At 42.3% G+C, this 26,230-nt stretch overlaps 1 protein-coding gene and 1 pseudogene across 1 annotated transcript in view; one reads left to right on the top strand and one right to left on the bottom strand.

Annotated features, from left to right (window-relative positions):
* Positions 1 to 26,230, bottom strand: part of LOC140514474 (enhancer of rudimentary homolog pseudogene) — a 73,367-nt pseudogene that overhangs the window by 33,400 nt on the left and 13,737 nt on the right.
* Positions 5,531 to 26,230, top strand: part of LOC140514446 (TP53-binding protein 1-like) — a 131,107-nt gene continuing 110,407 nt past the window's right edge. The window contains 2 exon segments of the mRNA XM_072624839.1: positions 5,531 to 5,756; positions 23,968 to 24,002. Coding sequence (XP_072480940.1) covers positions 5,531 to 5,756; positions 23,968 to 24,002 — 261 coding nt within the window.

The raw sequence follows: 26,230 nt of genomic DNA, 5'->3' as shown, positions 1-26,230 counted from the left end.
ATGGCATCTTTTAGGTAGAGAAATTAGTGGAATGATGTATTCCAGTTCACCATGTCTACAAAAATTTCAAGGTCTTCTTACACCTGATCTATAGACATTACTAGGTAATTCAATTCTCAAACCAAACGGTAGAAGCCCAGCAAGAGCAAACTAACACGCCTCTTGGTGATCAGTTGCAAATGTACTTTCAAATTAGTAGTCAAGGTTATCAGCAAGATGGCGTAGTAGAAAGACACACATACACATAGCTCCGAACCCACAACCCATAGAACAACTACAAAGAAGTAACTCACGGCGAATTCTGCACCCAGAGGCCACAGAACATTGGAGCGAGGGAGATTTCTGTTCCGGAGAGACCTGCAAACCTCTCGTAAAAGGTCCTTCGTGCTGCGGACTGGGCGCCGGGACTGGGAGCTGAGTACAGCCCTGCCGTGGCCGCGGCACCGAGAGGAACAGATCCGAGCAGGCTTCAGGGACGGGATCTCCAGCGGCCGCACAAGTACCTCCACCCACAGGTGACGGGGGTCTGTGAGAGAGACCCTTTGGTGGGTCGAGGGGGGAGTGGGGTGCCCCCATGGCTCGGGCCCCCTCGGGAGACAGAAGCTGAGGGGCAGCGGCAGACCAGGGCTCTCCAAGCAGGCAGGAGCCTGGATCCATTGTTGAAGGTCTGTGCATAAACTCCCTGAGGGAACTGAGCCTGAGAGGCAGCCCTGCCCTCACCTGAGCATCTGAATTTAATCTCACACTGAATAGCAGCCCTGCCCCCACCCAAAGCCCTGAGGCTGGAAGCAGCATTTGAATCTCAGACCCCAAACACTGGCTGGGAGGATCAGGAGGTGAGGTGGGTGTGAGGAAAATATTCAGAGGTCAAGTCACTGGGTGGGAAAATGCCCAGAAAAGGGAAAAGAAATAAGACTATAGAAGGTTACTTTCTTGGTGAACAGGCATTTCCTCCCTTCCTTTCTGATGAGGAAGAGCAATGCTTACCATCAGGCAAAGACACAGAAATCAAGGCTTCTGTGTCCCAGCCCACCCAATGGGCACAGGCCATGGAAGAGCTCAAAAAGAATTTTGAAAATCAAGTTAGAGAGGTGGAGGAAAAGCTGGGAAGAGAAATGAGAGACATGAAGTCAAAGCATGAACAGCAAATCAGCTCCCTGCTAAAGGAGACCCAAAAAAATGTTGAAGAAAATAACACCTTGAAAACTAGCCTAACTCAATTGGCAAAAGAGGTTCAAAAAGCCAATGAGGAGAAGAATGCTTTCAAAAGCAGAATTAGCCAAATGGAAAAGGAGATTCAAAAGCTCACTGAAGAAAATAGTTCTTTCAAAATTAGAATGGAACAGATGGAGGCTAATGACTTTATGAGAAACCAAGAAATCACAAAACAAAACCAAAAGAATGAAAAAATGGAAGATAATGTGAAATATCTCATTGGAAAAACAACTGACCTGGAAAATAGAGCCAGGAGAGACAATTTAAAAATTGTGGGCCTACCTGAAAGCCATGATCAGAAAAAGAGCCTAGACATCATCTTTCATGAAATTATCAATGAAAACTGCCCTGAGATTCTAGAACCAGAGGGCAAAATAAATATTCAAGGAATCCACAGAACACCGCCTGAAAGAGATCCAAAAAGAGAAACTCCTAGGAACATTGTGGCCAAATTCCAGAACTCCCAGGTGAAAGAGAAAATATTGCAAGCAGCTAGAAAGAAACAATTCAAGTATTGTGGAAATACAATCAGGATAACAAATTAGTAGTCAAACTCAGATGAGGATTTATGTATCCTGTTTTCAATGTATATCTACTCATTGTTGTTGAGTCATTTTAGTCATGTGTCTGACTCTCTGTGACTCCATTTGAGGTTTTCTTGGCAGAGATACTGGAGTGATTTGCCATTTCCTTCTCTAGTTCAGTTTACAGATGAGTAACTGAGGCAAACAAGGTTAAATGACTTATTCAGGGTCACGTAGCTAGTAAGCATCTGAGGCAGATTTGAACTCAAGTCCTCCTGACTGAGACCAGGGCTCTATCCTCTGTCACCTAGCTGCCTACAATATCTATGTAGTAGCCCAACAATGATTTTGAAAAAAAAAATGTTATGGTGAAGTGGTTGTTGTTAAGAAACGTTTTATCCTTGTACAAACCCACTTAGTACACTTGTCTCCCTACTCTATACCTACTAAAAATAGAAACTGGTTTGACCTTTCCATTCTACTCCCACCCTCACCCCCAGCAACTTTGGTTTAGTTTCCTATGCTTCAGTTCAATTCAGCTCCACTCCACAAGCATTTATTAAGCTTCCACTACAAGCAAGTTATGGTTAGGCTAGGGATAGATACAAATGCAAAAATGAAAAACAATCCCTGTCCTGGAAGAACTCATATTCAATTGGATCTTCCACCCATATCAGAATTCATAGATAGCTTGCACTATAAACACATTTGGGGGGTGGGGGTGGTTTCATTCATCTGGTTAGGAAACTCACTCTACCCAACCAGAATGATAGTTGTTCAGAAATTTAAAACCCTAGAAAACTGCGGGTGTGGGGGACCTCCGAGAGGTTATTACTTGTGGAGTGTCATATACTAGTACCAGAGGCAGGAGTTGAACCTGGAGCTTCCTGACTCTGAAGCCTGCTAATCTAAGGTCAAAGACAACAACCTTAGAGGTTTTTAATGGCCCTTCACATCATTACAATAGACCACTGCATGTGAGAATCTACTTCTTCAGTCAGTTTCAGCAAATCCAAGTCCTTTCCTCTATTGCTTCACCATGCAAACAAATGAAACTGATGACTATCCAAATAGTTTTCCTTACCGCATGAGGAAGATGCTAGAGCAACAATGCATATGGAAGTTTTGTATATTATTGCCAAGTCCCCTAGATATTAGCAGTCTTTCCCCCTTGGAATTAGTTTATATTTCTTTGCCTAATTTTTTTTGTTTACTTCTCTACATACATGTTGCAAACTCCTCCCCACATTGGAATATAAGTTCTTTGAAGGCAGGGTCTGTTTCATTTTTGTCTTTTTATACCTATTACTTAGCATAGTGCCTTGCACATAGTAGGCACTTGATAAATATTTGCTGAATTCAAGGGAATAAATGTTCTCACTTATTATCATTACTGAGCTCCACAATTTACTTAGTTTGATTATTGCATAAAGAAGAGTAAATTCTTAAAAAGTTTACTAGTCTCTAAAAATGAAATCTTCCTCCCTTTCTCCTTCCCTCCCTTCCTTCCCTTCTGTGAAAAGTCTCTCTGTCTCTGTCTGTCTGTCTCACACACACACACACACACACACATATGCACATACACACAAAGGCATCAAAATATTTTAAAATGACACTGGAATTAGGCATAGTCTTACTGTTAATGAATTGCCATAACATGTCCACTTTGTTCCTAATTTATAGCCATTGAGAACTGAGTACAAACTATGGAGGTCTCTACTGAGCTGGAAAGGATCCTAGAATGGGCCTTTCATGGGCAGAACAACTTTTGAGTAACACTAACCTAGCTAAATACTGAGAAGCTCACCACTATAGACCTCATGATGTAATAAACTAGTTCTTTAGTCCTAGCAAAGTGCACAATATTTATAGGATGCATTTAAAGAAGAGAATAAAGAGCATTATGCTCAAAGGTGGTAGGGAAGACTGATCACCAGATAATAGATTTTTCCAGACACAAAAATCACAAAGATTAAAATGTGAGGGATAATAATCTTTGTCAGTTGGAGACAACACTGGCACCAGTGAGATTAGGCATCTGAAACACTGAAGAGTAGTTTATTCAGTGACAGAATTTGGCTCCACAAATTTAAATCAGGACAGTCCAGTTTAGGCTTTGTCTAATGTAATTCTTGGTCAGATAGTCACACCCTAATATTTTACATGTATGTCTATTTTAACCACTCTCTTCAGATGGCTATTGGATTTTAAAATGGTTTGACATAAGGCACCCATTCAGATGTTATAGTCCATATGTTTGTGGAAGTTGTTCATTCCAAGAAATGAATTTGGAAAATACATGTAAGGTCATTTAAAACCATTAGGATCTTTGTCTCTGACTTTAGATCAGTAGCAAGTTCATTTTCCAAAAGGAAACTGTCTTTTTCTGATTTTGTATGTCATGAAAACTGGCTCTTAAACTCTCTCTCTCTCTCTCTCTCTCTCTCTCTCTCTCTCTCTCTCTCTCTCTTTCTCAGTAGATTTCATGGTCACAAATGAAGCTAACATTCAGATTTGCTTCTTGGAAAACGTTATTTTGCATAACTTTTAATGTTTTCTACATCCAGGCAAGGCTGATTGCAAATGAAGAAAACTGGCCAGTTTTCCCCTATGGGTCATGGAAGATACACACAAAACAATTTCCATAGTCTTTTTTTTTTAAGCCGACTAAATGGATGCATTTTTTTTTCTTCTGTATGACATGAGAATGGTATGGCCAAAGAAGGCAAATGTGAAAAGTCCTTACTCCTATTTAAACAAACACACACACACACACAAACACAATATTCGGGTACCTAGACATGTCTCATATATTAATTGGATGAATAATCATAATATGGGTGAGCATATACATCCAAAGCCTAACAGACTCTTTAAATATTGTATTTCTGCATCTAACTTTTCTCGAGTTAGATTTTCGAGATTTAATTATCTCCGATTGCTTCAGTTACCTGATTCTCCATAAGTAAATATTTTCCTCTGTGGGGTCAACTAAGTTTTGTCTCTTCAGGTTTTTTTTCCTCGACTTTCCCTTACTTCAGAAGGATACCGCAAAACATCTGTAGCCTAGTCTGCATTTAAAAAGCTAGTCTGCATTTAAAAGAAACCCTGGAAAGGAGAGTTCGGGGATGGAAGAAGAAATGTTGATAGGTTGATGAAGTGCTCAGAGGTCCGTGGTACTTGAGTTAGTTGTTGGTGCCTAAGAGGGTCTTTGAGGTCCATTTCAAATCTGGGGGCCTAGAATCAACCCCCTGGGATCCCCGAGCCCTCAGGGTCCCGCTTTCTCTGATCGATCTTAAGTTGGACGAAAATGACCGCATCCTCTGTCGTGACACCGATTTCCTCTATCATGAGATCGCGAGCGACAGGGATGTAGGGAGCCACAGGGCAATGAAAGAAACCTCAGAAGGAGAGAAAGGCAAAGCTCTGGGGCCAGGGGAGGAGAAAATGAGGGGGGTGGGAAGGCTGGGGGATTTCCTACCGATCTTCCCCTTCTAACGGGAGCGGAAAATGTGATTTGCTGTGCATTCCAGGAGCGGTCCCCTGGGGTGACCTCTCCCCGCTGGCCCAGGTAGAGGGAGGGGGCTTTGGGGAGGGAGGAGAAAAGGAGGCGGGTTCAGTCTGGTAGGGGTCCCCGCTGGGAGCCGGGGAGGGGGGCTGTATGGGGAGAGAAGAAAGGAGGGGGACTCAGTAACGGGAAAAGGGGGCGGAATAGCGGGCCGGGCCGGGCGGCGCCTGGCCAATGATGTGGCGAGGCCCAGGAGCGCGGCGTGCAGCCGGCGGACATTTAAATGGGAGACGCCGAGATGCTGAGGCACTCGGCGCGCCCTCCATGGACTCGGGGGCCAATCCAGCCGCGCAGACACAGTCGCAGCTCCCAAGCTAGCCGGGTGTGCCGCCCCAGGGGGGGTCGGGGGGCGCGGAATCAGCCCCTGGGGCAGTCCCAGCGACTCAGGAAGACTTACAAAACCCCCAGGTCACAAAGAGAAGAGAAAATAAAAGGACGCTTCGGAACAGGTGAGTTTAACCCGACAGATGCCAGTTCCAGGTCCTGCTTGGACGCAGACCCCACAAGGAGAGCTTTCCTCTAGTGAATCTCGAGCCCTTCCATCAGCGCACCCCACAGCCCCCAATCCATGCTGGGATCCTCCTTCCTTGCTCTCCTCGGGCAGAGCTGTCTGCTGACAGCCACGATCCCGAGAAGGACTGTGAGCTCCAGAGAAGGAACTGTCCCGAGCTGCAGGTTCCTTCTCTGCAGTGGAAACCCGTGGAGGTCAAGCCTGTCGAGGAAGCGCCTGTTCCGCTTTCCTACACCTTACTGGTTTTCCACTTTCTCAGACCGTCTCTTGTTCCCCTAAAAGGCGGGAAGACACCCCATCCGTTAGGAAAAGGCGCTGGGAAGCAGCGCCTTATTGGGGAAGACTTGAGACTTGGGGTTCAGTCTGGGTGATCATCCTTTCCGATCTGGGCACAGAAGGGATTGAGTCAGAGGACTCGATAGTGAGGCGGTGGCGGCAGTGATGGTGGGTGAAAGAAAGAGGGGAAGGAGAATGTGAGCTTCTCAGGTGTGCTTGTGCGTGTGTTTTTGTGCGTGCTACAGTGTATGCGTGATGTAGTGTGTGTGTGTGTGTGTGTGTGTGTGTATGTGTGTGGTATGTGTGTCCGTTGGCGCCAGTCTCCTATCTCTTACTGGTTGAGCAAAGTTGGAGAGCTGGGAGAAGGAAAAACCGAAAGGTCGTGCGAATGTAGTAGGCGCAGTGAGAGAACCTTTCACCTGTGCCTTTGCGCACCAGGTAAAAGGCGACTGGCTCAGGGGAACGTGTGTGCGCTTTTAAACCAAAGTGAGCCAGGAGCCCCTAGAGGTGCACAAAGTTGGAGATTCCAGGATCTCCACTTAGCCCCACACTTAGTCCAGCCCTAGATGACATTTTCTCCCTCTCCCACTGAAATGCTCGGTCTTACTCGTGTACATATTGGAAGGTACTGTTAAAAGTTGTAGATGCGCATCCCAAACCCCGTCTTCCCTGTTCCCTTTCCCCCTAGACTGTCACTCAAAGGGGTAGTCGCCGCTCATGCTCTAGATAAGAAGCGGTGACAGGAAATCTGGGGGGAAAGATTCTGTTTCACCAGAAAACCTGGAGCTCCGGGCACTTTTGCAGTCCCAAATCGTCTCAGGAACTCGTCTTCTGGGCAGGCCCGATCTGGTCAAACCTTTACAAACAACCCCGTAGAAAGTTCAGTTGCCTAGGGGTTAATACAAACCAATGTTGAAACTAATCTCCCCAACCCATCCCCTTGTTTAACTGGAACTTGTGATTTCAAGAGTGGGGATCTTCCAGTCGCGAAAAACCACTCCAATGGTGCAGATCGGCAATTCGTTGGTTTTAGAGAGTCGCCTAATGCGCTGAAAAGTTAGGGGCTTTGCCCAAGGTCACATTGTATGAACTCAGGTATTATCTGACTCCCGAGTCTGACCTCTCTCTTCTGTGCTAGGCTACTTCCTTAATGCGTTGATGTTAAGGGAAAATCAAAATGCTATCTGTGTCCTCCTTTCTGCATTATCTAGGAATGGGCTTTCCAGATATAACTCACCTTAACTCATCTAACTCGGTCATGGAGACTTAAAGAAAGCATAGGTACCTTAACTGGATTGGGGGGTGGGGGTGGGGAGAGAGAGAGAGAGAGAGAGAGAGAGAGAGAGAGAGAGAGAGAGACAGAGAGAGAGAGAGAGAGAGAGAGAGAGACAGAGACAGAGAAAGAGACAGAGAGAGACAGAGACAAAGACAGAGAGAGAGACAGAGACAGAGAAACAGAGAGACAGACAGAGACAGAGACAGAGAGACAGAGAGAGAGAGAGAGAGTGTGAAGGCACCAAAATCACTTTTCCTTAGGAAAGTTTACCTCTTGGTTGCAGAATCAGAAACGAATTGCTTCCCTGCTGGGGTTTCTTGTGTCCTTCCTTTGTTCCCACTTCAAGCTCTCCACTAGCGGAATCTGTAAGCCTTTTAATGACAACAACACTTACAACAAAACCCAGAAGTGTTTCATTGTTAAGACTTTGGTAGGTCTTTCACTGCAGAGGCCAGAATCGGTTATGAAATCTTCCGATTGAAGCAGTAAATCTAGGTGATGTTTATGAATGGTTGTTTATTTCCCCCAAAGTGAGGCTGCCACGAAAGCAGTTGATTAAATCAATCCATTGTGTTATTTTATGTTTAAATTGCCCTATAGGCCCTGGAGGAGTGTTTCTTTCTGTCTATCCACATAAGTAAAACAACTAGAATGAAAAAGATTAAGAAAACTCTTCAAGAGTGAGATGAATTCCAAGGATTTATCTGAAAAACTTTCCAATGTACCCAAGTAGGAGCATGATTCAAATTCAGTCCCTATCTAGCATGCAATCTAAAGTCTAAAGCAATGCAGCTGAATTAACTAATCTTCCTTGGCAAACTACTGTTTCATTTTGAGCATGAAATTTTATTTAAGGCTTCTTCACAACTGTGACCACTTTAAAAAAGAAAAACCTTAAGGTTACAATGGAGCTTAGCATTTTCATTTTACATTTTATGGGTTTGATAATGTTCATTGTTTTTTTAAATCCCATAGCTTTTTTGAGAGAGAAACTATTAACTTGCAGGATCCAGTCTAGAGAAATCTAAAATTCATAGAAAGGCAAACTCTGTTAAATGAAAGTTTGGGGTGTTGTGTGTGTGTGTGTGTGTTGTATGTGTGTTGGTGCATGTGTGTTGGTGCATGTGTGTTGAATAATAGGATCTCTGCAGGCCCTTACTATAGTGGCCACACTGGAGAACACTAGAAACACGATTCATTTCCTTATCTTTGTGCAGTTTCTAACTAGGACTCAGGAGTATGAGACTTTCAGGCTCTTAGCTCCGATCTGATTATGTGTTAGGATCGCAGTCCTGGTCTTCTGCCTCTGTCTTCCAAATTGAAGCTCTCTGTTGGAACACTGTGTTAAATAAATATATGGAGAAATGGTGACATATCTCCAGACTTTCTAACACTCCAGAATCAAAAACAATTTATCTAGAAAAATTATCTTAACACCAAAGATAGAAATTAAATGTGTTGCAAGGGCATTTCCCTTTCTGTCTGCTTAAAGATTTTGTTTTATGTACTAAATATTTCAGACAGCATACTACTATACTACTACTATGTACTATATATAAAGGATATTTTATATACTAGCAGAGATACAACTGTTCTGTCTGAGAGGTAATGTTGGGAAGTAGCATTGTCTACAATGAATCTTATGAAGGAATCATATCTCAGAAATGACTAATCCAGAACACTACGTTGGAAAAAAAAATCATTTCTTTTTAGAGTTTGTGAGTGTATGTGGGGGGTGAGGTGGGTGAGAGGTGAACTTATGTGCTGGATGACAGGAATGAATCATGAAGGCAGGTATCACCTTTGTTGCTTACAAAATAAAAATGATTTTGTACAATACTCAGTCCTAGAAAAGCAAATTCATAATAGATCTCATTTTTTATTCATCAAAAACAAAGGTAATGAAAAATAAGTCTAATTCATTGAGAGTAGCCTGGTATGGTGGAAAGAGCACTGGTTCTAGACTCAGAGAATCTGGGTTCAAATTCTCACTGTCACTTCTTACTTGTATGATCTTGGACAAGTCACCTAATTCCTTTGTGCCTCAGTTTTCTCAGTTGTAAAAAGAGGGTTAGATTAGATGACCTTCCAGGCCCCTTCTAGCTCTAAATAAATGATTCTAAGTACAGGTTTACATTTCCAAACAATCAGTTTTAAGGGGGAAAAATTCTTCATGCCCATAATGAAAATAAAATCTCGCCCTTATATACGCTACAAATTCAGTCATTCATGGTGTCAGATCATGTAGCACAGAGTAAATCTATACTAATACAAAAAAAAAAACCCCTGTATGTAGCATGAATTTGCCTTGACATCATCATTTTAATGGAGTTTTATTGTTTATCACAAAATAATTTTTCTTGACCTATTTTAATATATATAGTCCTTTAAGTTCTTACCTCCTAAATTTTTGTGTCTTCTGATTCCAAGTGTCATCTGGCCTTGTATTGTATGTGATTTGTCCTTTATTATTGAAGAGGACCTTGACATCAGGAACATGATGCCATGACTTGCAAAGTGAATTGTATGAGTCTGGTCATCTGTTCTATGCAATAGAGAGAGACAAGTCCAACTTAACTAATGGTCTTCAATTTCAGGATTTGTTGGTTTGGGCATTTGTAACGTACAGAGGATAGATGAGTCTCTGCTTCTTCATAGGCATTTTAAAAAACATGTAAAGTCTACTTTTTTTGTTTGATGAGTTTGTCAGAAAATTCTAGACTATTTTATTTTATAATTATCATTGCTAAATCATGATACTGAGGTTTGATTAAGTCATCTTAGCTCTAAAACTAGGATACACCCAACTCTTCTCCACTTTTATCTTCCGCATTTCCTAGACCATAAGCCTAAGGAGAAAATGGTCACAGCATCCAAAAAGTGTGGAGTATAGGTGATCACCTCTAGCATCTTTTTAGGGAGATAGTCACATTAAAACGTGTCTTTTCTAGGTATCTCTCCAAAACTTTATTCACTGAGAATTCCCCAAAAGTCCAGGCACAAGCCTCTGACCTCCTTACAGCTTTTCTCTACTGTATTTATTATGTCAAACCCTTAAAACCTAGATAGCTAGTGGAAAGAGGACTGCACTTGGAGTCAGGAAGACCTGAGTTTTAATCCTATTTACACTGTGTGTAAGTCACTTATCCTCTCTCCACCTGTTTCCTTATCTATATAATGGGGATAATGATAGCATATGCCTCCCAGAGTTATGAGGATCAAAAGAGATAAGATTTGTGAAGTACTTTGCAAACCTTAAAATGCTATATAAATGCTGGATGCTATTATTAGAAATAGGTGTGGCACAGTCAGCCAAATTATGAAATGCTGAGAAAGCAAAATAAAAAGGAAATAGTCTCAAATTCAGTAAGATAACAGGTTCTGTCTTATGTAGAGTAAAAAAACATGAGAAATAGATTGTGCAAACTAGTTCCTTTTTTTTGTTCTTTAAGATCCAGAAGAATGTGCTCCTCAAAAGCCTTTCCAGTGGTACCCACCACAATGACCTGCAAATCAGCGTTTGTTACTTACACTGAGTGTCATGCAAGTAAATGATGAAGGAAAACTTAAGGAAAGGGTCAGGTAGAAAAGACATACTTTTAGTCAGGTTTTAAAGAGATAAGAAGGAAGGAAAAACTATGAGAAAAGATAAAAAAGATGATTAGTCCAAGAGATAGAAGCTACAGGGATTGCTTTTCACAAAAATCTGACCTGCTTACATGGCAGAATATTCAGTGAAAATTGACATAGACGTCTATTGTGTTGGCAAAACCTGTTTACTGTGTGCTGGTAAATGTTTAACTACCAGTCTTCTAAGGAAAAAGAAGTGTGCATGACACTTTAAAGTTTAATTTGCATCATTAATATTTATGGACATTGTTAACATTATTAACATTATTAATATTTTCTCCATCACTTTCTTATGTCTAGACAGAACATGAAATCAAGTCCTGATTTGTAGTATTTGCTGATTTCTGAGTTGTAAGGGCTCGCACTGATCATTTAACAATTGTTTGTCAAAGTATCAGCTGGCTCTAATATGCTTCTGCTTCAATTGACGTAAAAGTGAGTCTGAAGGATCACAGAATCCAACCCAAAGAGCTAGACATGACCTTAAACATTTTGTCATCTTACAGATGAAGAAATCAAGACCTAAAGAAGTTAAATGACTTGTGTAAATGACAGAGATATGAACTTCTATTGCTTATCATTGTTAATTCTATTTAACTTTACTACTAGATGATCTAGCTTGGTTATATAAGTGGATAGTATAGTGAATGGAAACACTGAGAACACATACACTCCTCATAAACAATGGGAGATCCACTGGTGAACATAGTGGCCATTCATACAAAACCTCTTCTGGGACATCGTTGTCATCAATAGTTATTGACCGCCTACAGTGGACAAGACACTGTTCCAGTTCTTTAGGATAATAAGATGAATCGACAGCATTTATTCAGGCATTTACTATGAGTGTTACATGCTCAAGATGCAAAGATGAAAAATGACACAGTTCCTCATGGATCATAAAATTTATTTGGAATTCTATCCAAGTATAGTGGGCCATTTCACAGGTGTGGAATTCAATGAAAAAGTGGGCAGTTAATTGGAAGAGAGGCAAAATCCATTCTCTTCAACAATTAGAAAAGCTCATGACCCCAGTCAGGAGTTCTTAACCTGGGGTCCATGAAGTTGCTTTCTTTTCTTTTAAATATTTTGTTAACTTTATTTCAATATGGTTTGTTTCCTTCATAATCATATGTATTTCATTTTGTGCATTTAAAAACATTATACTGAGAAAGGGGACCAGGATTCTACCAGATCACTACCCAAGTCCTTGAAACAGAAAGGTTAAGAATGCCTGCCCTAAGTAGATTTTGAACTTATTTGCTTAAATAATCCACAGTTAACCTGTATAAGAACTGTTATTTAATAGATTCAGAAATATTTTAGCAATTTAAATACCTTCTATTTTATTTATTTTGAAAGTGGAATTTTTTTTAAATCATACCTGAAGTTATATGCTATCTTCCTCAGGCACATATTTATTATTTGGGACAAAATAGAGTGTCTTGAGCCTCAGTGAGAAGAGAGAATGCATTAGAGTGGGCTGTTTATGTGTAATTCTTAAAGACTTACCTATTTTCAACTAGAAAGGCACAACATTGCTAGTTTCCTTTCTTTCCTTCACAAAAACATGGGCACTCACATATACACAAGGATTCTACTGGCAATTTTATCTCAGCCATATGTTTCTGGATTGGCAGTTTGATCAGGCAGCTTCCTCAGTCTAACTCCACTGCCTTCCTCTGCTTTACCAGACTTCTGGTCAAGTCCTCTACAGTCTAGGCTCAAGGTAAAGTCTCAGGGGGCAACAGTATGACAGGGTCTTAGATGGCCAGGGTAATTAAACTCCTCACCCAGCCATCTCTAACTTTCTTTCTTCTCCTTGAATTGTGCTTTTCCCCCCCTCCTCTCGTTTCCCTCCTCAACTGGAAGAAAATATGCAACAACATTTTTTCACACAGATTCCCTATTATGTACTCCCCAGAGAAAAAATGCTTAAAGCATAGAGAGACCTCATCACAATACTTTCTGTTCTATTTACCCACAGACAATATCAGTCCTCTCGTGAACCATGTACAGTATCTGATTGGGGATCACAACCTATCTCAAGTAGTCTCCCTAAATACCTACTGGACTTAACAGATAGTGAGATCTAAAGCAAATAATATTTCTTATTTTTTATGTCTCCGCATTCTTCTACAGAAATCATAGTGTGATGCTGCATCATGGTATGGAGGTAACACTGGGTTCTTGAAGACTATGTCAGGTAGCATAAGCATTGGCATATTCAAACAACCAGGAAAAACTTTGAGTATGATTTGGATAACAGATTGTGTCTGCTCCATGAGGAACAGCAAAGTATGAGGAGACATTACCAGAAGTTTGGCCATAAAGTGATGAATTCTTTGGCCATGGTGACCCAGGCACCAAAGAGGTAAAAATGCAAAATAGTCCTGACTAATATGTGGCCCCCTTCCATTTCTGTGATGATGGTGATGGGAGCATGAGAAAGGGATCAAGTGGGTTAAGCATCACGTAGTTTTCAGATCTACAAGTCTATGTTCCAGCCACTGATTCCAAAGAGGCCAAAACTGCTCAGTTCTCTGAAGACCTACAACATCTTCTAAAAACAACAACCAAAAAAGATGTCACCTACATCACAGGGGATTGGAATGCTTAAGCACAAAATCAAAAGATAACTGGAATAACAGGTAAGTTTGGTCTTGGAGTACAAATGAAGTGGGACGGAGACTAACAGAGTTTTGTCAAGATAACTCACTGGTCAGAGCAAACACTTTTTTACAACAATCCAAAAGGTGATTCTACACATGGACAACACAGATGGTCAATATTGAAATCCGACTGATTATATACTTTGCAGCTAAAGGTGGAGAAACTCTATAGTCAATTAAAACATGACTTAGAGCTCACTGTGACTTAGATCGTGAGATTCTTGTTGCAAAATTTAAACTTAAATTGAAGAAAGTAGGGTAAACCATCAGACCCCATAGGTATGACCTAAGCAATATATTTTAAGAATACGAAGTAGAGGTGATGAATAGATTTAAGGGATTAGAGCTGGTAGAAAGAGTGCCTAAAGAACTATGGACAAAGGATCACAATATTGTACAGGGGCAGGGACAAAAATATCCCAGAGAAAAAGAAAAGCAAGAAAGCAAAATATCTGTCTAATAAGGCTTTACAAATAGCTGAGGAAAGATGGAAAGTGAAAGGTAAAAGAGAAAAGGAAAGATATGTCCAACTGAATGCAGAATTCCAGAGAATACCAAGGACAGATAAGGTTTTCTTAAATGAACAATGCAAAGAAATAGAAGAAAACAATAAAATGGAAAAGACAAGAGATGTCTTCAAGAAAAGTAGATATATCAAGGGAATGTTTCATGCAAAAATGGATATGGTAAAAAAATAAAAATGGTAGGGACTTATGAGAAGTAGAAGAGATAAAAAAAAGAGGTGGCAAGAATATACAGAAGGAGTATTCAAGAAAGATCTTTAACCTCAGTGATAATGGTATGGTTACTGATCTAGAGCCAGACATCTTGGAGAAGGAGAAGAATTGCTAACAGGAATACTAGTAAGGGTGATGGAATTTCAGTTGAATTATTTAAAATTCTAAGAGATGATGCTGTTAAAGTGTTCCATTCAGTATGTTGGCAAATTTGAAAAACTCAACAGTAGCCACAGGATTGGAAAACATCAGTTTTCACCCTAGCCCTAAAAAATGACAAGGTGAAAGAATGTTTGAATTACCAAACAATTTTGTTCATTTCCCTTCCAGACTGGGATCTGGGGTTTGTTTGTTTTTTTTTTGTTTTGTTTTTTTTTTTTTGATGAGGTAAAGAGCCCATTCTCTGCCTCATTTCTTTATCAGTGAACAGGCATTGCCTCAGTCAAACTGAGACCTGTTAAAGACCTTAGCTTAGAAAGGCCAAAGTCTCTACTGCATCTAGGGCCATCTCTAGTCATCCTGATCTATAGATGGCTCTGGAGAAGAAAGTGAGGCTGGTGACTTGGCACAGCCCTCCCTCCCTATATCCAATTCACTTGCCTGTGGTAGCATCATTTTCCTGGAGTCATGATCCTCTTCAAGAACCAAGGAGAAACAATAGCAAGCAATAGTGTCAGTATAAATGCAAGTCAGTTGCTTCAATATATTGACTCATTAGACAAGATCACACATTTAGAGAACCAACAGATTAATGTTTGTAACGCTGATCTGAAAACTTTGTTGTTCTTGTCTGACTCCTCACTGCTGTCTACGTTCACTCTGAGACCATCAGGATCCAAACAATGACCAAGTAGGGAGTGGCCTGGGACCTATCATTCTCTAGTCAATGAGGGCCAGAGTGATTGGGCGTTGTCAGGTGCTTAAGGGAAAAAAAAAGTTTCAGGGATCAAAATTTGTCATTGTTTGTCCCTCATTCTCCAAGAGGACCATGACATCAGGGAGGTGATTCCATTCTTGCTATAAAGGAAGCTACAAGGCATGAAGAAATTGCTGTTAAGTGAAGGATGGTTCACAAGTTTCATTTGTTTTTCCAGAGAACTGAGTAGAGGAGTAAGTTGTCAGTTTGGATGGAATCCTAATAAAGCTGCCCCCACCCCCAATATTCTAACTTCCTTACAGTCCCATTACCCCTACTTCACCACTCCCCCATCCCTAACTCAATATCCGAACTTCTTTATATATGCCTCACTGCTCACTAGAACAGGTGTGTCCATGAACTCCTATGTCTCACAGAACAGCAGCAGTGTCCCTGAGATGAGATCCCAGTCACTGTCTCTAGCCAGTCACTGGTTCCAGACCCATTCCTCATACTTCCCACAGAAACAGCAGGTGTATTCATGCACTCAACCACAACCACATCCATCTAGTCTCAGACAGGACCATCCTTGGCCAATCAGAAAGCAGCACCACCAGGATGCCCATGCAGGATGTGGACCCCAAAACAACAGAAGGAACTTTCTCTAAGTAAGCACCTGCTCGGTAACAGCAAAATCTATCCTTTCGGTGAACCTATGACATAGAGAGGCCCATTATGTCATTATCATACATTCATACCCTGCCATGGATTTTTCTGTATGCATTGTAGGTATTTGCATACACAATTCGACCGTGGCTGGGACTCCTCCCCTATAACCTAATCCTTAACAAACTCCTCCTGTCTTCTTAATATTCATAATTTGTTACGTAATCGCATCTTTACCCTATAAAAATCCATCTTGCTTTCTCTGAAGTTGCTGGGCCCTCTTGGGCTTCCTAGGAAGCATCAATCTCAAGAAATGTCTATGCTTGGATTAGAGATGGTCTGACTGAATTCTTTGAGATAGTTCTACCACAACATTATCATGAAACCACAACAGTTCTATACTAAAGAGATCTTTCTCAAACCTGTCCTCCAATATGTTAGTTATTCTTTCTAACTTTGTCATCTGAAAATTTGATAAGTATGCCATTTGTTACTTTATCAGACGTTAATAAAAAACAAAGTGAAACAGCACAAGGCAGTGTTATAACCAAGGTGTGGAAAATCAAGTTTGGCCCAGGGCACTGAAATTGAAAAACAGCGACATCACTTGTACTCTTTTGACAGCATGTAAACAGCTGAACCTAGCACCTGGATAACAATAATAATTATTTTAAAAAGGAAACTGCCAGATGGTACAACTGCTCCCCTCAGGGTTGTAATACAGGCAAATTCCTCTCAGATTTGGACCAATCCTTCTTCCTAAGTGACTGGAAGACTAGTGACACTCTACAAAGCACAAGGAAAGTTAGGAAGAGGATTCAGTTTGGAGGTAAAGATAATGAGTTCGGTTTTGGACATGCTGAGTTTATGATATCTATGGGATGTCCAGTTTGAGATGTCCAATAATAGGCAGCTGGAGATGTAAGACTGGAGGTCAGAAGAGAGGTTAATGTGGGATAAAGTAGATTTTTCTTAATCACCAGCATAGAAATAATCATTGTATCCATGGAAACTAACAAAATCACCAAGTAAAAGAAGAGGAAGAGGGCCCAGGACAGATAGCTATGGCACATCTGTGGTAAGTGGGTATGATTTGGATGAAGCTCCAGCAAAGAAGAGCAAAAGGGGTGGTCAATTAGGAAGGAGGAGTACCAGAAGAAAGTATCCCAGAAAAGGAGAAGAAGGTAAACACAGGCTCAAAGTTTACAGAGAGGTCAAGAAGCATGAAGCCTGAGAAAAGACCCATGTTTCTCTCTAATAGCCTGTAAGTTGCCTGAGGGAAGGGACTCATATAATGTAGTGGGGGCAGTTCATAGGTATTTGATAAATTCTTTGTTGAATGAATGAACCAAGATACTCAATAGCTTCTTAAAAGATTGTCTTAGCAGTCCACACAGACATGGATGAAGCATGTATATTGCACAGATCAAGATCATGATACTTAACTGGAGAGATGGCACATGGAATTAATCCATCTTTTTTTTTTTTTTTTTTTTTTTTGTGATAGACACTGGACATAAACAATTGCCTAAACCCAGAATTGGATAGGAGGAAGAAATCAAACTGGATTCTATTTGGGAAATTGCAAAGCACTTTTACTGATTCTAAACTGTTTTCTCTCCCTTTGCAATTTAGAAAAATGGTCCCCTCAAAAAAGTCATGAACAGGGATTTTACAACTGAGATAATCAGGAAACTGGGACAGGATGCTTCCTCATAAGTTTTTTTCTTTATAAAGCAGAGGTTCTTAACTTTTTGTGTGTGGCAATCTAGTGAAGCCTATGGACCCCTTCTCAGAATAATGTTTTTAAATGCATAAAATAAAATACATAGGGATTGCAAATAAAACCCATTATTTTGAAATACAAATTTCAAAATAGTAAAAACAGACAAAACTTCAGACTCCAGCTTAAGAATGCCTACTTTAGAGAACTCTTTTTCCTCACTTCCCAATTTACAATCAATCAACATTTACTAAGCACCTATAATATGTCAGGCACTATGCTAAGCATTGGGGATGCAAAAAGGCAAACGACAGCTTCTACCCTCAAGAATCTTCTAAGGAGACATGTAAACAAATATATACAAAGAAGCTATATATGGGACAAATAAGAAATAATTACCAGAAAGAAGGTACTAGAATTGAGGTTGAGAAAACCTCCTTATAAAAGATGGAACATTAGCTGAATGAGGGGAGTGGAAAGAGGATAACACTGTATACAGTTATAGCTACATTGTGTGAAGGCTAATTTTGATAGACTTGGCTCTTGCAAGGCAAGGTTCTAGGACAACTCCATAAGGCTCATGATGGAAAATATTATCCACATCCAGAGAAAGAATTGTGGCATTTGAATGCAGATGGAAGCAGACTATTTGCTGTCTCTCTTTTGTTTTGTTTCTTCTTTCTCATGGTTCATTCCGTTGGTTATAATTCTTCTTTACAATATAACTAAAATGAAAATATGTCTAATATGAATGTATATGGACAGCCTATATCAGATTGCATGCCATCTTGGGGAGCGTATGGAGGGGGAGAAAATTTAAAACTCAAAAGCTTGTGGGACTGAATGTTGTAAACGAAAAATAAATATATTTTAAAAATAGGAAAAAAAAGATGGAATTTTAGTTGAGAAGTCCGAGAAGTCAGTAGGTGAAGCGGAGGAAGGATAGCATTCCAAGGACGGGAGACAGCCAGAGAAAATGCCTTAATTTACCTGTGGTTTTAGAAATCACAACAATGAGTAACAATAATGATTAATAAAGTGCTGCTTCCCACCCTTTGTTGCTTTTAAGAACTCCAGTTGATCTCCCCCAGGGACCACCCAACCTCATTTGGCTTCCATCCTACCTCCTCTTAGGAGACTGATGATATCTCCTTTACAGAGTATAGGTGGGCAAGCTGAATTCGAACTCTATTAATGCTAGAAGAGACCTTAAAAAGCTCATAGAATCAACTGGTTCTACTGTTTCATTTTAAAGATGGAATCTGAGGCCCAAAGAGGTTAAGTGTTTGTCCGTGGCCATACAAGTAGTAACAGAGATGCACTTTGAACTCCCACATAGACTTCAAATCAGGTGGTTTTCCTACAATATTAGACCAGATATTAATCAACACCGCCAACTCTTGGGGCAGGCAGAGTTAGAGTTGGGCTACCTCCATAAGCTAACAGGAGCCTAAGTAAATTCTGCCTAGTGGTGCTTAGAGAAATGGTGTGTTTAGCAGAGACCTCCCATACTGCCAGCATATCTTCCCGTAGAGCTGCAAAAAGATAAGTAGCTCTTAGGCTAGTTTAAGAGGTTTGAGTACATAATCCCCAGTTTCTTTGGGTGCCTCCACTCGAGCAGACCTCTCTCAGAGATAAGATAAGTCGTATCTCTCTGGTCACAAATTTTTAAATCCCCAATTTCTTCCAGCTCCTTTCCTTCCCCAAAGTGCTTTGCACAAGACTGATCCCTGGAGAAAAGTCTAATGGGCACTGCCTTTATGTTTCCTTCCAGGCTTCGTTTGGGATATTAAAATCTCTCCTTTGAAAAGGGCTTTAGAGGCTTTTAGATTGCTTACTAGCTCTGGGCAAGTCACTTAACCTCATGGACCTCAGTTTCCACCTCTGTCAAATGAGTAAGAAGGAAATGGCAAATCCCTCCAGTATCTTTGCCAAAACCCCCAGAGAGGGGTCATGAAGGGTTGGACACGCCTGACAACCTGTCCTGAGAGCGCTGCAAGGCGGGACTTTGGACCAGCACGCTGCGTGGGGCTGCAGGATTGTGGGGAGCAGCATCCCTGCGGATCACCTCTGGGTATTTGTGATAAGCCTCTAGTGGCCCCCAAGTCTGTCTCCCCACACCTTCTAATACAAGCCTAAGCTTGGAGCCTTCCCTTGTCTTTGGAGACCACACCGAACCCCGCTTTACAGGGGAGAAGCTGGGGCTCAAAGGGGTTGCATGGCACGCGCATGATCAGGCACCCCCTCATGGCACCTCCAGCCTCCCCCCTGCCCCCCCCCGACCATGGAGGGGCCTTAAGGGCGGTGTAGCGCTCAAGGCTGCAGGAGCCCGGTCCAAACCTCGGCGTCCTGCCCGGGACGGGAGCACGTGGGTGGAGTCCCCGCCCTGCGCCTAGCCCTTAATTAATGGTCTGAGTTGCACGGCCCTGACCATGGTCCACCAGGGATCTCCGCCCTTACAGGGAGCTCACGCGCAGTACCTGTCGGACTAGCCGTAGGACCGGGCTCTACCTTTCTCCCCCCACCCCTCCCCCCTTTCGGTTCTGCTGACGGCGTTACCGCCGAATCAGGCTATTGTTAGGCCCCCGCGGAGGGGTTCTGATTGTGAATGGCGCGGCCCAATCAGAGAGCGGGTCGAACGTTGGCGCGGCCGTTTGAGCCGCTGCGTTCGGCCCGAAGCTGAGTTCTCGGCTGGGGTGCGGAGGCGGAGCGGGAGCTGAGTGCTTGGCTAGGCGGCGGAGGCGGAGTGGGAGGCGGGAGACCGCGGCTTTGGGATTTGGATTGTGGGGGCGACCGGTCTGCCGGAGTGGGCAGCCCGGGATGGGGTAACAGCCCGGCTGACGGAGGGCGGTGCCTGAGCGTGCGAGACCGGTCCGGAGGGGAGCTCGAGGAGTCCGCGGCGGAGCCAGGGCCCAGGGCCCGCCGGGCCTCCGGCGTCTGGGGCGACGTTAGCCTAGGGCCTGACCGGCGACGAGCGGGGGGCCGCAAGAGCCGCAGACCCGAGGGACCGGAAATAGAGACTGGGAGTCTAGGGGAAAGGTCTTCTGGGGTGAAGGCCTGGGACTGGTTGGTGGGCAGTGACCGGGAGGAGCGTGGACGAGTCTGTGGGGAGTGACTGGAGAGGAGCGTGGACAAGTCGGTGGGGAGTGACTGGAGAGGAGCGTGGACGAGTGACCGGGAAGGAGCGTGGACGAGTCGGTGGGGAGTGACTGGAGAGGAGCGTGGACAAGTCGGTGGGGAGTGACTGGAGAGGAGCGTGGACGAGTCTGTGGGGAGTGACTGGAGAGGAGCGTGGACAAGTTGGTGGGGAGTGACTGGAGAGGAGCGTGGACGAGTGACCGGGAAGGAGCGTGGACGAGTCGGTGGGGAGTGACTGGAGAGGAGCGTGGACAAGTCGGTGGGGAATGACTGGAGAGGAGCGTGGACAAGTCGGTGGGGAGTGACTGGAGAGGAGCGTGGACAAGTTGGTGGGGAGTGACTGGGGAGGAGCGTGGACGAGTGACCGGGAAGGAGCGTGGACGAGTCGGTGGGGAGTGACCGGAGAGGAGCGTGGACAAGTTGGTGGGGAGTGACTGGGGAGGAGCGTGGACAAGTCGGTGGGGAGTGACTGGAGAGGAGCGTGGACAAGTTGGTGGGGAGTGACTGGGGAGGAGCGTGGACGAGTGACCGGGAAGGAGCGTGGACGAGTCGGTGGGGAGTGACTGGAGAGGAGCGTGGAGAAGTTGGTGGGGAGTGACTGGGGAGAAGCGTGGACGAGTGACCGGGAAGGAGCGTGGACGAGTCGGTGGGGAGTGACCGGAGAGGAGCGTGGACAAGTTGGTGGGGAGTGACTGGGGAGGAGCGTGGACGAGTGACCGGGAAGGAGCGTGGACGAGTCGGTGGGGAGTGACTGGAGAGGAGCGTGGACAAGTTGGTGGGGAGTGACTGGGGAGGAGCGTGGACGAGTGACCGGGAAGGAGCGTGGACGAGTCGGTGGGGAGTGACCGGAGAGGAGCGTGGAAGGGTCCGTGGGGAGTGACTTAGAGAAGGGTCAGTGGCGGGGGAAGGAGCGGGGTGTGGACAAACAGACCTGAGGGCTTGGAATTGAGGGTAGGAGACACGGAAGTGGCAGGAGCAGGGCCGAGCCCCAGCGGGGCTCGTGGAAGTGGACGAGAGGGAGTTGAAGCGAAGGTGGTGACACCGAGGGTTTGTAGCAAGTGGAAGAGGTGGTGGCTAGAGAAGGTCAATGGGTGGAAAGGGATCAGGACGAGGAGGAGGGGAGTGGCGGAGAGGTGCGAGACACCCGCAGAAATGAGGCACCGGAGGCTGGTGAGGCTGACCCTGCTGCAGCATCTCGAGGCCGCCTATGGCTTAAAGATCCAGAGCGCTCGCGGCCGGCAGGAGTCTCGGGCGATAACTTTTAGGGTAAGACCAGGGGGAAGAGGGCTGAGGGAGGACATCCGAAGGCTAGTAAGAGTCACTGTGAACCAAACTGGTGAAAGTGGAGCATTAATTTTGTCCAGAAAAGAGGACAGGATGATAGCTAACGTATCTCTAGAGCTACCTATGTGCCAGGGGAAAGAAACTGAGAGGTTAAGTGGTTAAGCGGTCAAGTGACTTGTCTGGGATCACACAGATCTTCTGACTCCAGACCTCGCTCTTTGTTCACACACCCATTTAGCTGCATGTTTAAAACTAGAAAGAAACTTAGAAACTATCTCCTCTAACTCACGGTTTTACAGAGGAGGAAACAGGCCCAGAGAGAGCTTCAGTAATTTGCCCAGAATCACGCAACTATTCTACAAAATAGATTCTGAACCTAGGTTTTTCTGACTGTTTGCTAGTCCATGCCGCTTCTCGATTTTACACATGATAAGCCATATGGTGAAGATGTCAAGATTTACTGTTGGTTATAACTAATGTTTCTATAGTACCTTAAGGTTTCAGATTACTCCATGTACTTGATTTTATCTGAACCTTACAACAACCCCTTGAAGTGTGTGTGTATCTTTCTCTGTATATATACATGTGTGCGTGTGTGTATACACACACACTACATGTTATTATTATTCCTGTTTTTCAATCTGAAGTTCATAGAGGTTAAGTGAGTATTTGTGATTATTTTCTGAGGCTTTTGTGGGCTATCAGGAAGGGTGGTTCATTTAAAAAGAATGGTGTTTTCTGAATGGTTCAGTGGAAATGGTTAAGTACTGAAGAGGAGTTCTGGTTAAATACTAGTGTGTGTGTGTGTGTGTGTGTGTGTGTGTGTGTGTGTGTGTGTGTGTGTATGTGTGTACTTAGATTAATTAATACAGCTTCTTTTATGTGGTCCTGTTGTGTATATTTGTTACAGCTGGTTTTTGAGTGCATAATAGTTAATTGAATCTGATTATGCCCAAACCTAATTTTTGCTATTGTCAGCTTTATGTCATAAAACATTTTTTAACTAGGTAGTTAAATTGACACTTTTTTGTTTCTACTGATTATTTACCAATATGATAGTCTCTTCAGTTGTTTCAGTCTCTACCCAAGATTTTATACCTATGAGATAGTAATTTCAAAGATTTCAAGAAATTGAAGGAAAAGATTTAGAAATGTGATGTGAGCCATGTAATATTTTTGAGATAGCATTATGTTCTACAAATGCATAAAGAAGACTAAAATGATTGACAGATGGAGAAGGTCTTTGCAAGACATAGCCCTTGATTTTTTTTCCACTCATAAAATCAAGGAATTCATTTCATAATTTAAAAAAATCGTGTATCAAGCATCTATATACTATGTTTTAGGTGCTGAACAATACTTAAGATCTTGTCGGTAGAGTAGAAACTGACTAGTGGACACATTGTATTGGACAAACAGCCATGCAGAATATTACTCAAATATGAGAATGAACAGTCATATTATATTATATAAAGTAAGTATGAATGTCTTTAAGAGATAAGTGTAAATCAGAGTCAGTAGCCGCTGGAATTGTTTCAGAATGTAATGTGAGGTGAGATAGCTAAGAACAATATTAAAGTTGTACTTCTATTTGCAATAACATTTTATACTGGTTCACACTTAAGAGTTTCTAATACAAAAACTTGTGAATTGCACTTTATACAAATACATAGACTAATATATAAAAACTAATATTTGTGTTCTAAAAATCAACTTATTTGTCAGTATACTGATTTTTCCGTCTTCCCCTCATTTTTTAAAATATTCTATTGAAGGCATTGATTTAATCTGTTTAGTGTAAAGAGCACTAGGCTCCTTGCCACATTCAACTATCATTGCTATGCACCTCCCGTATCTGTACCTTAGCCCTAATCTTTCTCTTCAATTCTAGCCCTGAATCATAATCTGCCTTTCAGACATTTCCAGGTGAGTGTCCCGTAGGCATCTTAAGTTCAACATCTCCAAAATAGTACTCACCCACCTCTCTCTGAAGTTTCTTTTGAGAGCAGTTCTGTCCTAACCGTTCTGGTTTGTGAACTTGAAATCGGCTGTAACGCTTCATTTCCCCTCAACCCCTATACCCAGTCACTTGTTGATTCCCCCTACAAAACATCTTTCTAATCCTTCAATCTATAACCCTAGTTCAAGTTGACCTGTTAACTTCTCCCCTGGACTATTATAGTAGCTTCCTAATTGTTGTGTAGGTCATGGTTTTACCCTCCAGGTTTTATCCATCATCCACTTAAAACAAATGATTGTTAAAGCATGGGTATGACTGTGTGGTTCCTTTTTTCAAAAAGATTGCTATCTTGTTTAGAGTCAAATACTACAACTGCCTTGTTTGGCATTTGAAGTCCTTCAAAAAGTAACAGCCAACCTTTCCAGGTTTATTACATATTACTCTGTTTTTTGCAGTGTGCAGTTAAAGTAAGCCTATTTGACATTTCTTTGCTTCCATAACTTTACAGAAGCTATCCTTCATACCTAAAATACTTTTTCCCACACTTCTGCCTCTTGAAACCCTTAGTTTGTTTCAAAGTTTAGCTGAAGTGTAACCTACCCTTTTCTAGTTTCCCATCCTCCAGTTAGTGCTTCTTCTCAATTGTATTGTATATATTTACTTACGTGTATCTATGTCTTTTCCCTCTACTTCTCCTCACCTCCATGAAATGTAATTTCTCTGAGCAGGGACTGTTTCATCTTTGTTACTGTATCTTTCTCTGGAGCCTAGAACGTAGAAAGTGTTTAATAGATGTTTGTTGCATGAAAGAATTTCTCTCAGTGACCTCATCAGTTCCTAGGGTTTTATTATCTTTCATTCAAGATGATTAAGAGCCATTGTTAAAAAGCTGTCCTTGAAGCCTGGGATTAAAATGTTGCCTTTGACTTTTTGTGTGATTTCCTGGCAAGTCATTTAACTATTCATTGTTCTAGGCATTTAAACACTACTATTTGCAGAAAAGTTGCCAGTCTCTATTGGTAGAATAAGTGCCCTCATTTGGGAGTTATCTACACCAGTGAAGTCACCAGTCATATCCCTAATCCTAAACCTATGTAGATGACTTGTAGGTCTGTATAGCCAGTCCCAGTTTCTCCTCTGAGCTTCTGGCCTGCATCACTGTTTGCCTATGGGATATTTCAAACTTGATATCCAAGATTTATCTCAGTTTCTTGATATTACAAACCTGTCTCAGAGATATCTCAAACTTAACAGGTCCAAAACATCTCATTATATTGCTCTCCAAACTTCCCTATTTTTGCCCCCAAGGCACCACCAGTCTTCTCATATCCCAAGTCTAGTAACTTTCCATTATCCTCTTCATTTTCCCTCACCCTGTATATCTAATCAGTTGGCAGTTGTCTTGTTTCTTTCTGACCCTCCTTAGTTCAAGCCTTCATCACATTTAGATTACTGAATTTGTCTCCTAATTGTACTTCCTGCCTCAAACCATTTCCTATTTCTGTCTTATCTTACATATTGCTGCCAAAGTGATTTTCCATTAGCCCAAATGTGATCTACAAAATAAACTTCATTGGTTCCCTGTTAACTCTCTAGGATAAAATAAACTCCTCTACTTAGCTTTTAAAGCCTTTCACAACCTGTCTTTCCATCCTCATTGTATGTTACTCATTAAACAACCCCACCCCCAGCCCATACCGACTAGCCTTTTCTGTGTCCCCCATGTACTCAGGTATGTCCTGAATCTTCCTTTGCAGTTGCCATCTCCACATGCCTGTAATTCACTCCATCCTCACCTCTGCTTCATCTCTCTTTTCCTTCAAGATTTAGCTAAAATATCACTATCAACCTTTCCTGATTTTCCATCCTTCCCCCCAAAAATGCTTATTTAGCTATTTTGTATTTATTTATATTCTGTACGTACTTCTCTCCCTCATTAGCACATAAGTTCCTTGAGAGTAGGGGTTATTTTATTTGTATTTTTATCCCTAGTGCCTGGTGTATAGTTACAGCTTAATAAATGCTTATGGATTGATTTTTTAAAAAATACTATAAATGGCTTATCTCCAGTCCTAGTAATGGGATGTCTTCTGCGTTAGTCATTTTCCTAAGTGTCGTACGAGCTTACAGAAAATTTTTATGCTTAATTCTTTCAGTATATATATCTGCACTGTTATTTTTTCCAGGATCTCAG

Source organism: Notamacropus eugenii, chromosome 7, assembly GCF_028372415.1.
Source record: "Notamacropus eugenii isolate mMacEug1 chromosome 7, mMacEug1.pri_v2, whole genome shotgun sequence".
Taxonomy (NCBI): domain Eukaryota; kingdom Metazoa; phylum Chordata; class Mammalia; order Diprotodontia; family Macropodidae; genus Notamacropus; species Notamacropus eugenii.
The sequence above is the reverse complement of the archived record's forward strand: the minus strand, read 5'-3'. Positions and strand labels throughout refer to the sequence as shown.